The sequence below is a fragment of the Manis javanica genome, chromosome 1 (assembly GCF_040802235.1).
Source record: "Manis javanica isolate MJ-LG chromosome 1, MJ_LKY, whole genome shotgun sequence".
Classification (NCBI taxonomy): domain Eukaryota; kingdom Metazoa; phylum Chordata; class Mammalia; order Pholidota; family Manidae; genus Manis; species Manis javanica.
In genome coordinates this window covers 39,115,511-39,128,929 of record NC_133156.1, presented here as the reverse complement: position 1 = coordinate 39,128,929, position 13,419 = coordinate 39,115,511, and the positions used below count along the sequence as shown (strand labels likewise).

The 13,419-nt window shown below is 32.9% G+C and overlaps 1 protein-coding gene across 5 annotated transcripts in view; it reads left to right on the top strand.

Annotated features, from left to right (window-relative positions):
• The window catches only part of CLINT1 (clathrin interactor 1), a 66,442-nt gene that overhangs the window by 28,533 nt on the left and 24,490 nt on the right, over window positions 1-13,419 (top strand). For 4 of the 5 annotated variants that reach the window (XM_037025136.2, XM_017679976.3, XM_017679984.3 and 1 more), the window contains 3 exons: window positions 10,296-10,400; window positions 10,951-11,047; window positions 12,577-12,685. In XM_037025136.2, the coding sequence (XP_036881031.1) occupies window positions 10,296-10,400; window positions 10,951-11,047; window positions 12,577-12,685 (311 nt within the window). Of the gene's footprint in view, window positions 1-9,096; window positions 9,116-10,295; window positions 10,401-10,950; window positions 11,048-12,576; window positions 12,686-13,419 lie in introns of those variants that run through there. The other variant, XM_037025135.2, reaches the window with a different exon arrangement.

Below are 13,419 nucleotides of genomic sequence, written 5' to 3'. Positions count from 1 at the left end.
TCATGAGGCTTGTTTTTAGTGGTTTAGTGTCCATACAATTTTGTGTTGTGAGACTTTTTTTCTATGGCCATGAAAGGAAAAAAATGTTCAAGTGGAGGCTGCCTCTGCCTGTTGTGTTGCAACATTGTTCCAGGCACCATTGCTGCTACACTTTGTAAACAGTTTTCCATCCTGCTTTCCTGAAACATACATATCAGCCATAGAACATCCCCTCCTCAAATCTTATTGTTACCAGAATTCCTATCTGGAATAAAACTTCTTGGTATCATAGAGCTAGCCTTTGTTGGGGCAGCTTTTTTTTAAGCCTGACATCTGCTGTCAGGTCATGGTGACAGCAGCACCTGTGCTAGAGAGAGTAGAAAGGCTTCCATAAAAACCCTCAAGACCTATAGCCTTCCAGACATTTCTGTATATAATATTTATGCCTTTGGAAAGGGAAGAAGGCACAAAAACTGGGTGTTGTAGCTCTTCTGAAATCCTTTGTTGAGTCAGGTAGTCCAATCAAGTGAGTTTCATAGACCTTATTTTTGGCATTTTGAAAGCCCAGAATTCTACAGCTTTTGATATCTTAAATTGTAAATACAAATGTCACTCCAGATAATTTCCCATCTTACTATAACAACTTAGAAGTCTTTGGCATAATTTGCTTTGTGATCTGTGATTCCAGTAGTTGATATGAATGAGTTAGTTTAGTGAATCCAAAAGAAATTAGAGACTTTTTATTTTATCAGATGATTTCAGATTACCACTAAAGGAGGAGTTGATATATAATATAAAATAAAATCCTAGTTCACAGTTGGTGATGTACCAAAATCATTAAGGAACGTGAACTTCAAAATACATACTCTATTATACATAAAATAGCCATTGTTCTGTGCCAAGGCTTGTATTAAGAGACACTTGTCCTGTCTCTTAGTGATACTCATTTCTAGCTCTTTGGCCATTTCTTAGTAGTAGAGTCATTTCTGCCTTGCTATATAGTTATGTCCTCAAATTCTTCATTTCCATGTCTGCACTGTGGGTCAGATAAGCTGCTCATTACTGTGACTGTAAAGTTTTGCACCAATGAATGAGATGTGCGTGAATAATAAGAATTAGGCCAGTCTACTGTAAGGTACCATATAAAGAATATTTTCAAGATGGAAAAAAATACTGCAGAAAAATGACCAAGTCTGTTACATGCTTTACACATACCATTTCATTTAATCTCTTTGAAACATAGGCACTACCTTGCATGTGAGGAAACTAAGACACAGAGTGGTTAATTCGTACAGGGATCAGAGACAAGATTAATTTCTAATACATACAGTAATATACATTTTGCTTCTCTACAAAAAGCCTTTTATAAAAGATGGAGATTATGAAAATATATAAATGTGCAATATTTTTCTTTAGTGTGGCCTTGTGTTTTGGAACAGTTTCTGGACTCAAGGCCCGTTTTAATGCCTGAAAAGGACTGCTATCAAATGGGTTATTTTATATGGTATTGCTAACTACTGAAGTTGTAAGGAAAGGGAAATAGTTTTATAGTTTCTTCCTCCCCCAGGTCATAATTTAGTTGTGGACATCAGGATGTTTTTCTTGGCCTATCTCATTCATGTAGTTTTTCTTGAACATCTGTTTCATAAATTACTGAGCTATTACCTTGAAAAGTTGCCAGTTTAAGTCACACTCAATAGTGATCAAAAGGTCGGTACCTTTTGAGAAAAAGAATTAAATGACAGGCTTTTGAGGGGCAGAAATCCAACTACCATCCTGGTTTAAGTATTTTCTGTTTGGATCAATTCCTATATTTTTGGAGGCATTGAAATAATTATATGTGGTTTCTAGTGTTTCCCAAAAGACTTCTTGTTGGATTAGAACATCTAATGACTTTTTATATAAAATGGGGTATTTTAGTCACTGCTTCTATATGTTTTATCTTTCACTGCTAATTTATGTATACATTCTAGTCTGGTACATAGTTTGTACTAAATGTTACCATTAGTAACTAAATGTGGAGTATTTATTTCTTTAATGATTATTCATGTAATATTTCTTGACTGAATTCTATGTAAACCATACAATAATGATTTTTTGTGGGGTTTGTTGGGCTTTTACTGGGGAAAAAATGGGATTCATTACTTCTCATTACATTTTAAAACAACTGTTTACTTAAATGAGGAACATGCCAATTGTTAGGAATCTCAAATCTTAGGTGGAATCTGGGTAGTTATAGCCATGCAAACTGGTAATGAATCAATACTGGAAATCTTTCTAAAATGTTTAGGTAAGCTTTTCCAGAAACAAGGGGACCAAGTATTTCTCTAATACACAATTTGAAATTATGTGGATTTGGGATACTAGTTTTCAAGCTTGGAATACTGATAATCTATCTATAATGGGTATTTTTAGAGATTTGAAGAGAAAGTGTTATGAGCTAATGTCAATTACTGATGAAAGTCTTTAATTTTTTTTTTGCATTACATTTCCTTCCTGTAACTGTTCTCCTTTCTAAAACACAATAGATACTTTACTTTTCTGTTCAAAATTTTGAATTTCTCTGCTCAAAATTTTGAATTTTTAAAACAGGTGTAGATTTAACAGAAAATAATGTGTAGTGTCTTTATGAATCAGTCTGACCTGTACATGGGGATTATGTCACCTAGTTAGCCTGACCTTGCAGCTCAGCTTCATTGTGTTCCAGTTCTGGGGCTGTGGTAACAAATTAACATCTTTTGGAAAAGGACTCAGAGTATAAGCCAACCTCCAGTACTGGCGGTGAGTGTGGCAGAGCCTAAGAAAACGATGCTTCACAGACAGAAAATAGAAGCTTTACATATTTTTAGACAGGAACACATCAAGTTTGATGGTACCTTGGAATGATAATACAATCAAATCTGTACAGAATCAGTAAAAAAAAATGAGGGGAAGTGTTCTGCCATGCAAAAATTTCTTACCTGAGAAGTAAAACTTGGTGAATGTAAATACTGGTTAACCTGTGTTGAAGAAATATAATATGCACAGGATACTTCGACTGTTGATGGAATCTGGGAGATGTAAACATTTTCATTTTCATAATTTTGGGAGATACACAGAGGTCTAAAGTAATCTTTCAGAAATGTTAGGGGTATATTCTTAACAGTTTTTTCTACCTTCAGAATAGTGTTCAGTGTTCATTTTGCTTCCTGTGGACCCCTACTACCCACCCCCTCACCAAAAGAACTGAAAAATACTTTTGTAGAAAATAGTTTTATAGAATTTATTCCTACTTTATCTGGAAGTAGTACAAATGTACTACAAATCTAAATATTTAAGATTACAAGAATATTGGGCCATATCAATCAACAGTGTTCAGTAATAGGAAAAAAGAATAATAACAATTTTGTAGTTCAAACCTAAGACAGGCACAGTCGCAGGGGGGCCATCAGGTGAGAAATTGGGGATCAACAGAGGTGAGGCTTAGAACCTCACCCCCCTTCCCCGTTTTGAGAGAAATCTGCATCCGTGGATGTTTTGTTGCCCTTGTCTAGCTTGGATTAATACTTAGTCTCTAGGCACAGACCTGATCATCTACATTTGCCCTCTTACAGCACTAAATATGTTTTCTACCTTTATCTTGCATCTATCTACCACTTCAGCATTTTATTAAAAAATAATAATAATAAGGGAGAAATGTGGGATTCACATATAAATCAAGTATAAAAATCAAATGAGTAATCATATCTGACTTGATTGTTTATAGTTCAAGATGCATGATCAAAACTGAAATTTTCTGTGATATGACTGCCCTTGCACTGTTCACCATGTAAGAACTTGTTCGTTATGCTTCAGAAGATTGGAGACTGTTGAGAATTAGGCTTGGGGTTGATTAATCATTGTGCATTGAGTCCCCTATACAGAATTTTATTGTTGTTAACAACCATTTGATCAATAAATATGAGAGATGCCCTCTCAAAAAAGAAAGAAAATTTTGTAGTTCAGTTCTCCCACCCCTGTGATAATACTAGACTCAACTATTACTGAAATTGAAGGCCAACATTTATCAGAATGGATCAAAGAACTTGGTTGTAAAAGTGGTGTGAGAACAGCTTTTGGCTTAGAAAAAGAGTATAAAGTCCTTAATTTTCTTAGAACTTAAGTAGAATTTCAAAAACAGTTACATCAGGTAGGTGTAGTTTTACATCAGGAGGGGAGGGAACAATTGAAGTGGTGTTATTGAACATTAATAAATTTTCTGTGGTTTTAATTTCTTTTAGGCAGGCAACTTGAATTTGGACTTAGGCAGTTTATTGTATTTTTTAAATGTTTTAGGTATACAGTTACAGTATGGAATTTGATCTTCATGTATCCAAAATTATTCTAAAAGTAGAAGTTTTTAAAAGGTCTGTGGGACTCCCACCTTAAAATCTGGCAGTAAATTGCTTTTTAATATTTATTTGTTTTTTGTTTTTTTTTTACAGTGACAGCTACAGGATGAGGTATAAATATTTCAGTGCAAATTCTTGATGGTTATTTTAAAAAAGGAAGTTTCATGTTTCAGCATCTAGCATTTTAATGTCTCCTCTTAAAAAGTAAAGAGGAAAACAGAAGGTGCATAATCCAGCATAGTTCCTCTGTGTAAATACTCAAAAGTCATAAGTAATATGCACATGAGCATCCCACATACTTGCAGCATAAGTGGATTGAAATAGGGTATATGTTTCTTCAGTAACCAGGTTACTCTTTTCTGAAATCTTGTTACTGCAGAAGAATGGAAAAAGAGCATAAGATTTTAGGTGTCTTCTATTTCAGTTTTTCTAACTGATATTTTCTTTATCTTACTTTCTAAGAGTATGTGTGTTTAAGAAGGATACATTGGCTTCCTCCTTTTCAGTTGGATAGTTTGTACTTATATTTACTAAAACCAAAGAAAATGTTATTTCCATGCCTTAAAAATATACCTTTTTAAACCGTAATTCAGCATTTAGTTCTTTTATTAGCATAATTTGTGATGTCATCGTATATATTAACTTAAAGGGTTTTTAATTTTAGGTTAGATGATACTACTCATTCTCTAATTTAGGGCAGAATCTATAACAAAAAGTGGACTTTGGAATTAGAAGACCTAACAAAGTTTGACCATTTGTTTAAGTTCTCTATTAAGGAGTTGCTATTAAATATATTCTCCCTCTCATTCAAAAATAATATATTATTTTTTTGGTAGAGGGGTTTGTTGTTGGTAATGACAGCATGGCAGCACTGGAGAGAAAGCATGGCAAGCTTAGGTTTGTTATGCTTGTTTCTTCTGTACTTGCCAGTACTTATTTTATTAGTTCTCTTATGCTGTGGAGAGAGTACTGAAATCTATTCCTTGTCTTAGCACTTTAGGTATTTTATAATTAAGATACTATATAATCGAATATGATAATACTTGTTTTAGCAACACTAATTCTTCTATGGAACCACTGCTGGTGTGAAGACATTTCTCATTGCTTTGTGTTTCACTTTCAGACAAAGACAAGACTTTTTTTGATGAGTAGCAAATATCCAGCCAAGTGGATGAATCCATTTTCCACCTCCCCAGACCATTTCTGTGACAGCCTCAGAATTTCTCTGAGATTTTAACAACTAAAGTTAATGTATTTGCTGAATTTAGGAGTACGAGACTTCTTGGTTGTTAGCCATAAATTAATACCATCCACCGGGCTGTAATAACATATAACTTGGTTTTAAACTATGAATATTAAACCTGTAAAATAAGGGTACTGTTATGAAGGCCATCCCCTGATGAAAAATGAGTATCACATGGTCCATTATCAAGCTTTTAAGAGGAAGTATTGTTAAAACTATTTCCCCAATATTTCCTCTAGAAACATTAAAAAAGAAAAAGCAGAAGAAAGAAAGAACAAACATTAAAAAAAGAACTTTCCCTAAGAATACTTTGTCTTCTGAGTTCATTTTATGGGTCTTTTATTATTATTATTACAAAGCTTTTTCATATATTGATACTTCATAGGGATCATAATAGTTTTACCTGTATCATAAAAGTTATCTTCTGAAATCTTTGTGGCATTGAGATTGGGGTGATTTAAATACAGATTTTAATGTCAGAAAGCATTCCTGTCTAACAATTTTTTAAGTCATGTTAATTTCAATATTAAGTAATTATTCCCTGAAGCTTTTCACACATAGCACTTAGCATACATATTTCAGTATGTATTATATATATTTTAGTTACTAGTTTGCTCTACTTATTGGCCTGAAAAAACAAGACATTGGAAGTACAAATAATACTCGTTTGCCATGATGGTTATTTGCTTATAAATAGTTAAAATGTTACTAGTAGTGATACAATACTTGGTTTGTATTTTTAATGGCATTTAAAGGTTTTCCCTCAGTTACAATATAATATTCATGGGGAGAAGTTCGGGAAAATACAGCAAAAGTATTAAGAAAAAAATACCATTATTTAAAAGCATCACTTGAATGCTGTTTTGCTCTGTCTCTTCCTGCCTCTGTTTTTCTGTTTCTCCAACTCTAAGTATGGATATATGTATGCACACAGCAAAACACAAATTTAAGGTCTAAAGAAGATACTGCTTAATATTTTCTTGGTCTCAGAGGGAATGAAAGGTTTATAGTAAGTCTAAAACAAAAAGGTGAAACCATGTTAAAAATACAAAACCGATTTGACTACATTTTTTAAAAATGAAGTAAAATTAAAAGGACAAGCTGGGAAAACATTTCTTACTATATCAGTCTGTTTCAGTTTCCTTGTTTCTTGTTAGAAGTTGGAAATGGATTATACCTATACTTTACTTTTCCTCTTGGTATATATATAGTTTGTCTTAGCAAAGCAAGTTCTTGAGCTTTTGACATGAAAAATGTCAGAGCTAGGTTTTTTTCTTGTCTGTTATTGTAGTGATTATTCTTAAGGTGAGATTAGAAGCAATGACCATCTAGAAGTAAAAGCCCCATTTTTGTTTTTACTTTCAACCAATTTTACCTCTAAAACGTGTACCCAAACTGTTATCATTAAGTAAAATAACTGATATTTTGTCAGTAGTGACTGGCGAAATAAGCATAAAATGAGGAATAAAGAGGAGTGCTAAAATGAACATAGTAATTTGCAAATGGTAATCAACCCTTGACTAGTTGAGCATTGGCTGTGTTCACACAGCCATAAAAACGTGTACAGAACGTGAGGCTGGTAACTTTTAGCAGTTGGCATTAAAGAGCCAGTGTGGTGGTTCTGGGCTGCGTAGAGTTAAGTACGTTCCTTGGGGCCTCACTCAGTCTTGCCCTACCTGTTGCTGGGGTGTTGTGAAGAGCAAATGTCAAAGTATGTAAAAGCACTTTGTAAGCAGTCAACAGTTGTACAAATATGAAGGATATTAATTGTAGATTTTATCCTTATGAAGAGCAATGGTTCAATATTGCTGTAAGGTAAAATCTTCAGAACATGAGCAGCAGTTTATATTCCTCACTCTTCCGTCATTCCCTTGTAATTTCCTATAATTTTGTTTACAGAACAAATCCTAAACCTTTTTCTAAACGTGTTTTTACAAAACTGATGAGAGAGCCCCCTCTAGTGTCTGAAGTATCCAGTCATAAAAAAATTTGTGTCAATCATAGAAAGTTTTAGGAGTCAAACTAGTTTTTTTCTTTCACATCTGGACTTTTTTTTTTTTAGGGGGGAGGAAGGGTTATTTTCCTTTTTTAAAAAGGTCACTGGAATTATGGGTAGACGTGGACTGTGAGGGCAGCAGAAAACATGGGAAAGGATCAAATCCCAGTTTACCTTTTTAGAAAGTTATTTTTAAATGACCTGGAATAAGGCCAAACTATACAGTGTTTTGTTTTGTTTTAGGAATTAAGTGCAGTTTAAAAATATATTTTGTTTTGGAGTTCTTTATGCCATCAGACCTCATTTTAAGGGAGTTCTTTCCACTTTTTGAAAGCAATCATTTCTTTGGAAAATTGCTTTAAAATAGAGACTGATTCCCTTCTTTGTGGAAGTGTTCTTTGTTTTCTTTGTTATTATTACTGCCATATCTTTCTGTGGATATTTTATGACTATATTGTGGGTGTATTCTAATGGCAAGTTGGTATTTTACATAATTCCCCTTGTTTTTAACCAAGGAAATAAGGAGATTCTTAAATTACTGACTTTGTGCATGCAACCTCTTCCTCTAAACACACAGCACTCAAAAACACAGGCCTTCAGCTAAGAATTTTGTGAAGGGTTTAGGGAAACCCTCTCTCACTTGACCCATGGGCTTTTGTAGTTTGACAAGGAAAGTAGTGTTCTGAAAGCTACTACATTTAGGAAAGCTCTAGCAAAAATATTTCATATATGTGGACCAGAGATTAACTCCTTTCATCTTGTTCTCCAACAAGTTAAACAGTGCAAAAAGACCTCAAACAGTGCAAAAAGATCTTAAGTGCATTCTTGGTAATGAAATGCTTGGGTGAATTATAATCCTAATTGCTATTGTTCATTCCCACAGCTGCATTTTGACACTTCTAACTGCCTAAGCCACGCATTTTTCAGCCTCTAGGATAAACAAAAGCATTCTGAAATCCATCATTTTGCAGTATCTTAAATTGCAAATCTGCCATTGGCTGCCTTTATTTTATTTTGGTTTTGTTGACAAAATAAGGGAGAAAATATTATTCCTTTGTATTTATACATAAAATTATTTTCAGTAGGATCACTGCTGGATTTTTATGAAAATTCACTCATTAATGCTCTTTAATTTTGAATGAGGCAGTTGAGATTATGGAGTTATTTTAGTCTGAGGGAAATAATTTGTATGTGTTTGTATTATCAAACTTGTTGATATTTTAGGAGGCAGTTTTCTCCAAGATTTGAAAACATTAATAGGATTTTGCTTTTCTTTCTTAGTAGAACAGTATTCTGAATGTAAATCTTAGAAGCTAGATTTATTGTATGATTTGGCAAGTCATATTTATATGTATAATGGATCCTTTAAAATATGATCCAAAACTATTAGTCTCTTCCTTATACGTAAAGAAATTAAAGTATTTGCAGTAAGAAAGAGATTTGTGTGCCAATTACAACTAAACCTTCCTTATTTAAAAAATAGAACTTTTGATGACTGAAAAACTGTACAGCAAAAGTGGGATATATGTAAGTAATAGCTACCAAATTCTGATTTTTCGCTATTCCTAAGACTTAACTTTAAGTTAAGATTTGAATTTCTATATTCAGAGGCATCTGTTTTAACAATTATTTAGTAATGATTAGATCGTTAGATGTCAAATGAATGCTGCTATAATATGTCACATTATTCATTAAAATGTTTTTGAATTCTTAAAATCCATATAAACATGAGAAATTTTGTTTTAACCATTTTGCCATCTCATGTCTTAATTTTAAGGTATTCTTTTCAAAGTTATTTTTCTTATAAAAATATTACTTAATTTAAAATTCTAGTAAGTGATTATTATATCCAGTAGTAATAACAGCTAACATTTATTGAGTGAGCACTTCCCATATTTCAGACACTATGCTAACAAGTGCCATTTGATATGCTACCCTGTGTTGTAATCTTCTTACTTATTCCCATTTTACATTGAAGGAAACTGAGATTAAGAGAATTTAAACAATTTTGCCAGAAGTCACTAAGTAATTAGAATCCGAACTTTCTGACTCCTGGAACCCATGTTCTTGACCACTGCTGAAGTGTTAAATTAAATACATTATTATATAGTCTTCTAATGGAATATTATATAGCCATTAAAAGTGAGGCTTAGAGTGGCCATATAGTAACATGGAAAAATGTATGTAAGTGGAAAGACACAAACAGATTACAGTCAAATGTTCATACTGGTTCTAAACATATTCAGAGTGTTATCTTCAGTTTTTCATAGATTCTTTAAATACATTATAAATAATATTAAGCTTTCATATAATTTTCCTGATTACAGAATTTCTAAAGGAAATACAAAACTTCATTTAAACACAAGTCTGGTCAGGAAACTGACATCTTAATTTTATAATAGACTCTAGCATGTTCAATTTCCTTTCTAATTTGACCCAAAGCCACTTTTTACTGGACTCATGCCAGCTGTAATGTAATCCTGCATCTGTGTTCTTGAAGGTTAATGGAAGAGTAATGTCTTAAAGATAACTTTAAGTGTGTTATATAGTGTCCTTGAGGTAGGTTGTGCACAAAAGATATTTTCTTTCCAACCCTGTAGAGGTATCTCATTAGGACACCCAGTAGTGTCATTATTAAGTTTTCATGTGTTTCTCAGTTTTGATGCTAATCTTTGTGTGTATGTGTGTGCGTTTTTTTTCTCTGCAGCACCAATGTGGTTATGAATTATTCAGAGATTGAGTCTAAGGTTCGAGAAGCAACAAATGATGATCCTTGGGGACCTTCTGGGCAACTCATGGGAGAGATTGCCAAGTAAGTGATAATTTGACTCAGCAGTGCAGAAAGAATCCAACTACCTTTACATAGAAATGTAAAATTTGCTTTTGCTTTCAAACTGTTTGGCTGCCAGCTTAAAGTTTTGCATAATCATTCAGATATTAATAAAGAAAGTTTTTTGCAGGGTCCATTCCCCTTCAAAAATTCACTCAAAAACATAAAACTTTTTTTAACGAGTTTTAGAGACTTTTACTGTAGCTTACCATGTAAAATTTTCACAAATGTGTATAAAGTAAACATGAAATAAAAACTTCTGAAGTTTTTTTCCTGATAAGCATGTGGAGCACTATGCCCCTGAATGAAGAGCTTGTAAAATACAGTTTTAATTAGTGAGGCTTACACAAGTGCTAGATATTAAACAAAATCTAACAGATACATTTTTAAGGAAGCATATCATATAAATGTTTTGAATTAAGCTTATTAATTTTTTTAAGCTCTTTGGGAAAACATCAGTAATTTAGAACAAGTCTGCCACCTACTGTCAAAATTAACATACTGCAAACGAGGAAAATTATTCTTTTTTCAGGGCTACATTTATGTATGAACAATTCCCAGAACTTATGAACATGCTTTGGTCACGAATGTTAAAAGACAACAAAAAAAACTGGAGAAGAGTTTATAAGGTATGGCTATTAGTCTGTTTTTATTATTTGACATGTTGAAAACAAATAATTGGAATTTTAAGGTATACATATATAAGTGATAATGAAGGATATTAAATCCTAGAATAGAGTGTTCTGAAACAGGTAAAAGAATTAGATGTGCTCTTTGTGTTCCGTTTTCTTTTCACCATAAACAACAATTCTTAATATGAGATGTTTGAACTTAATAATAACAATTGTAAATGATGATTTTATTAAGATTTTTCCTAATAAAAATGTGCACATGAAAAGTAATGAATCTGTAATAGCATGTATGTTTAGCTATGAACAATTAAAATGAAAACTATAGTCTAATATGGTTTGTCATATTACCAGGTATTCTGCACCAAAAATATGTTAGTTTAAAAAATAATTAAGTGATTCTATTCTAACACATTGAAATCCTAATTTATAAAGTTTTAAATTTTGTACTCTATCAGATTCATTTAGCTCTGATCTCATCGTACAGTACTTTATTCTGAAACAAAGCAGTTACTTGTTTTTCCATCCCCACCATATTTTCTTGCTACTCAGAATCTTAAGTTTTTCAATGCCTTCCAAAATGGCATATATAATACTCACATTTGAAACTCTGAAAACAATGTTTCAGGCTGTCAGGATTGAAAATCAGTGCTTATGTAGTTCTGTATTTTTTATGTTATTTGTTTCTGAAACATTCATTGTTATTCCCTCAGCTTGTATAGTAGTTGTGATGAATAGTTGGAATTTGTTTTTTATTAGCTTTGTTCTGTTTTGTTTAATACTTGTGTAAACTACTTTTTAAAAGACTAAGTTCCTAGTAGGATAGGGGTTTTTGTGCCTGAACGTGACCAACCTAACTAGTTTTTCAAAGATTAAATCATCTGTATGTGAGATTTATTCTAAGTATAGTGAACGTTCAAAATGCTTAATTCAGTGTTTTTAGTATATTCACAAAGTTGTGCAACAGTCCATACTAATACCAGAACATTTTCATCATCCAAAGAGAAATCTGAAACTGTTTTTTTTCTATTTGTTGATAGCAAATTTTTGAAACAGAAGTCACATCATCAACCACCCCCACCCCCTCACCCCAGTAAAATTTTGTCTGGATAAAATGCTATGGAATCCTAATTACCAAACAATTGTTCTCTTTAAACTGATGTGTGTAACAGTTCACATCCCATAATGTCCAAATAAAAAGTAAAAATTGAGCCAGCTTTCTAAAAGCTTAGTGTTCATTTATGTCATATATACCAGATATTTCTTAACATCAGACTTAACTTTTTTAATCATTTGACACATGATATCCAGTGAACAGTTTGTTTACTGTTGTTGGTATAAGAGGAATTTCAAATTGATAATGTGAGTTTTAGACTATTTATTTAAAGTCTAATCCAAGGTAAAGAAACTCCCCCTGCCCCACACATACATTAAAATTTATTTACTAATGTTGGAATTTTTTTAACCATTCACCAAAGCTCTACTGAAATTTATTTCATTAAATCATTTGGTGCTTTGTATTTTTACAGTCATTGCTGCTTCTAGCTTACCTCATAAGGAATGGATCAGAGCGTGTTGTTACAAGTGCCAGAGAACACATTTATGATTTGCGATCCCTGGAAAATTACCACTTTGTAGGTGAGCAGTAGAAAAACCTTATAAGCAAATTAAAACAGTAGTTGGAGTTGTCAGTCACCTGAACCAGCTTAGAAGTTTCTCTGCTCTAATTAGAATGTGACTATTGCTGGTTGTGTGACGAGTGCAGAATCCAAGACGTGGGGCCCTAGAGTATTAATTAGTGAAGACAAGAACTTGCAGAAAAGACTGGCTAATAACAACAGAACCAACACAACATGAGTGTTCGGGTTTATATTAAAATATGCACTGGAGACTGGTCCCCTGTGGTGTCCATAAAGGAATAGCTTTAATCATATGGGAAGAAAAGGTTAGAGCTCCAAAACACACACATCTGTTTGAAGCTGGGGTTTTTTTTTTTCCTCCCACCAAATAATATTTACTGTGCAAAGGCAGCAAAGCCAGAGTGTGTTTTGAATGTGAAAGAAGATACAAAATGAACCACATTTCATTTTGTAGTATACCCGAGTTGAAAGCACTTTAAACATTCAGTTTTTCAGCTACACTAAATCCTGGTAATTAGTGTTTTCAAACTTGCATTAGGGAAACCAAGGCTTTTGGGTGCTTTTCAGTCATTAAAATGTTAAAGTGGGGTTCTTTTTGTTGTTAAAATACTAGAGAAAAAGTAATATTTATGGATATACGTCCATTTCTTGGGGTCATCAGTAGTAATCCTTCTTAGTGAATCTTTAATTGCTCTTGCATGGCTCTGTTACCTGTGGTATTTTTTCATTGAT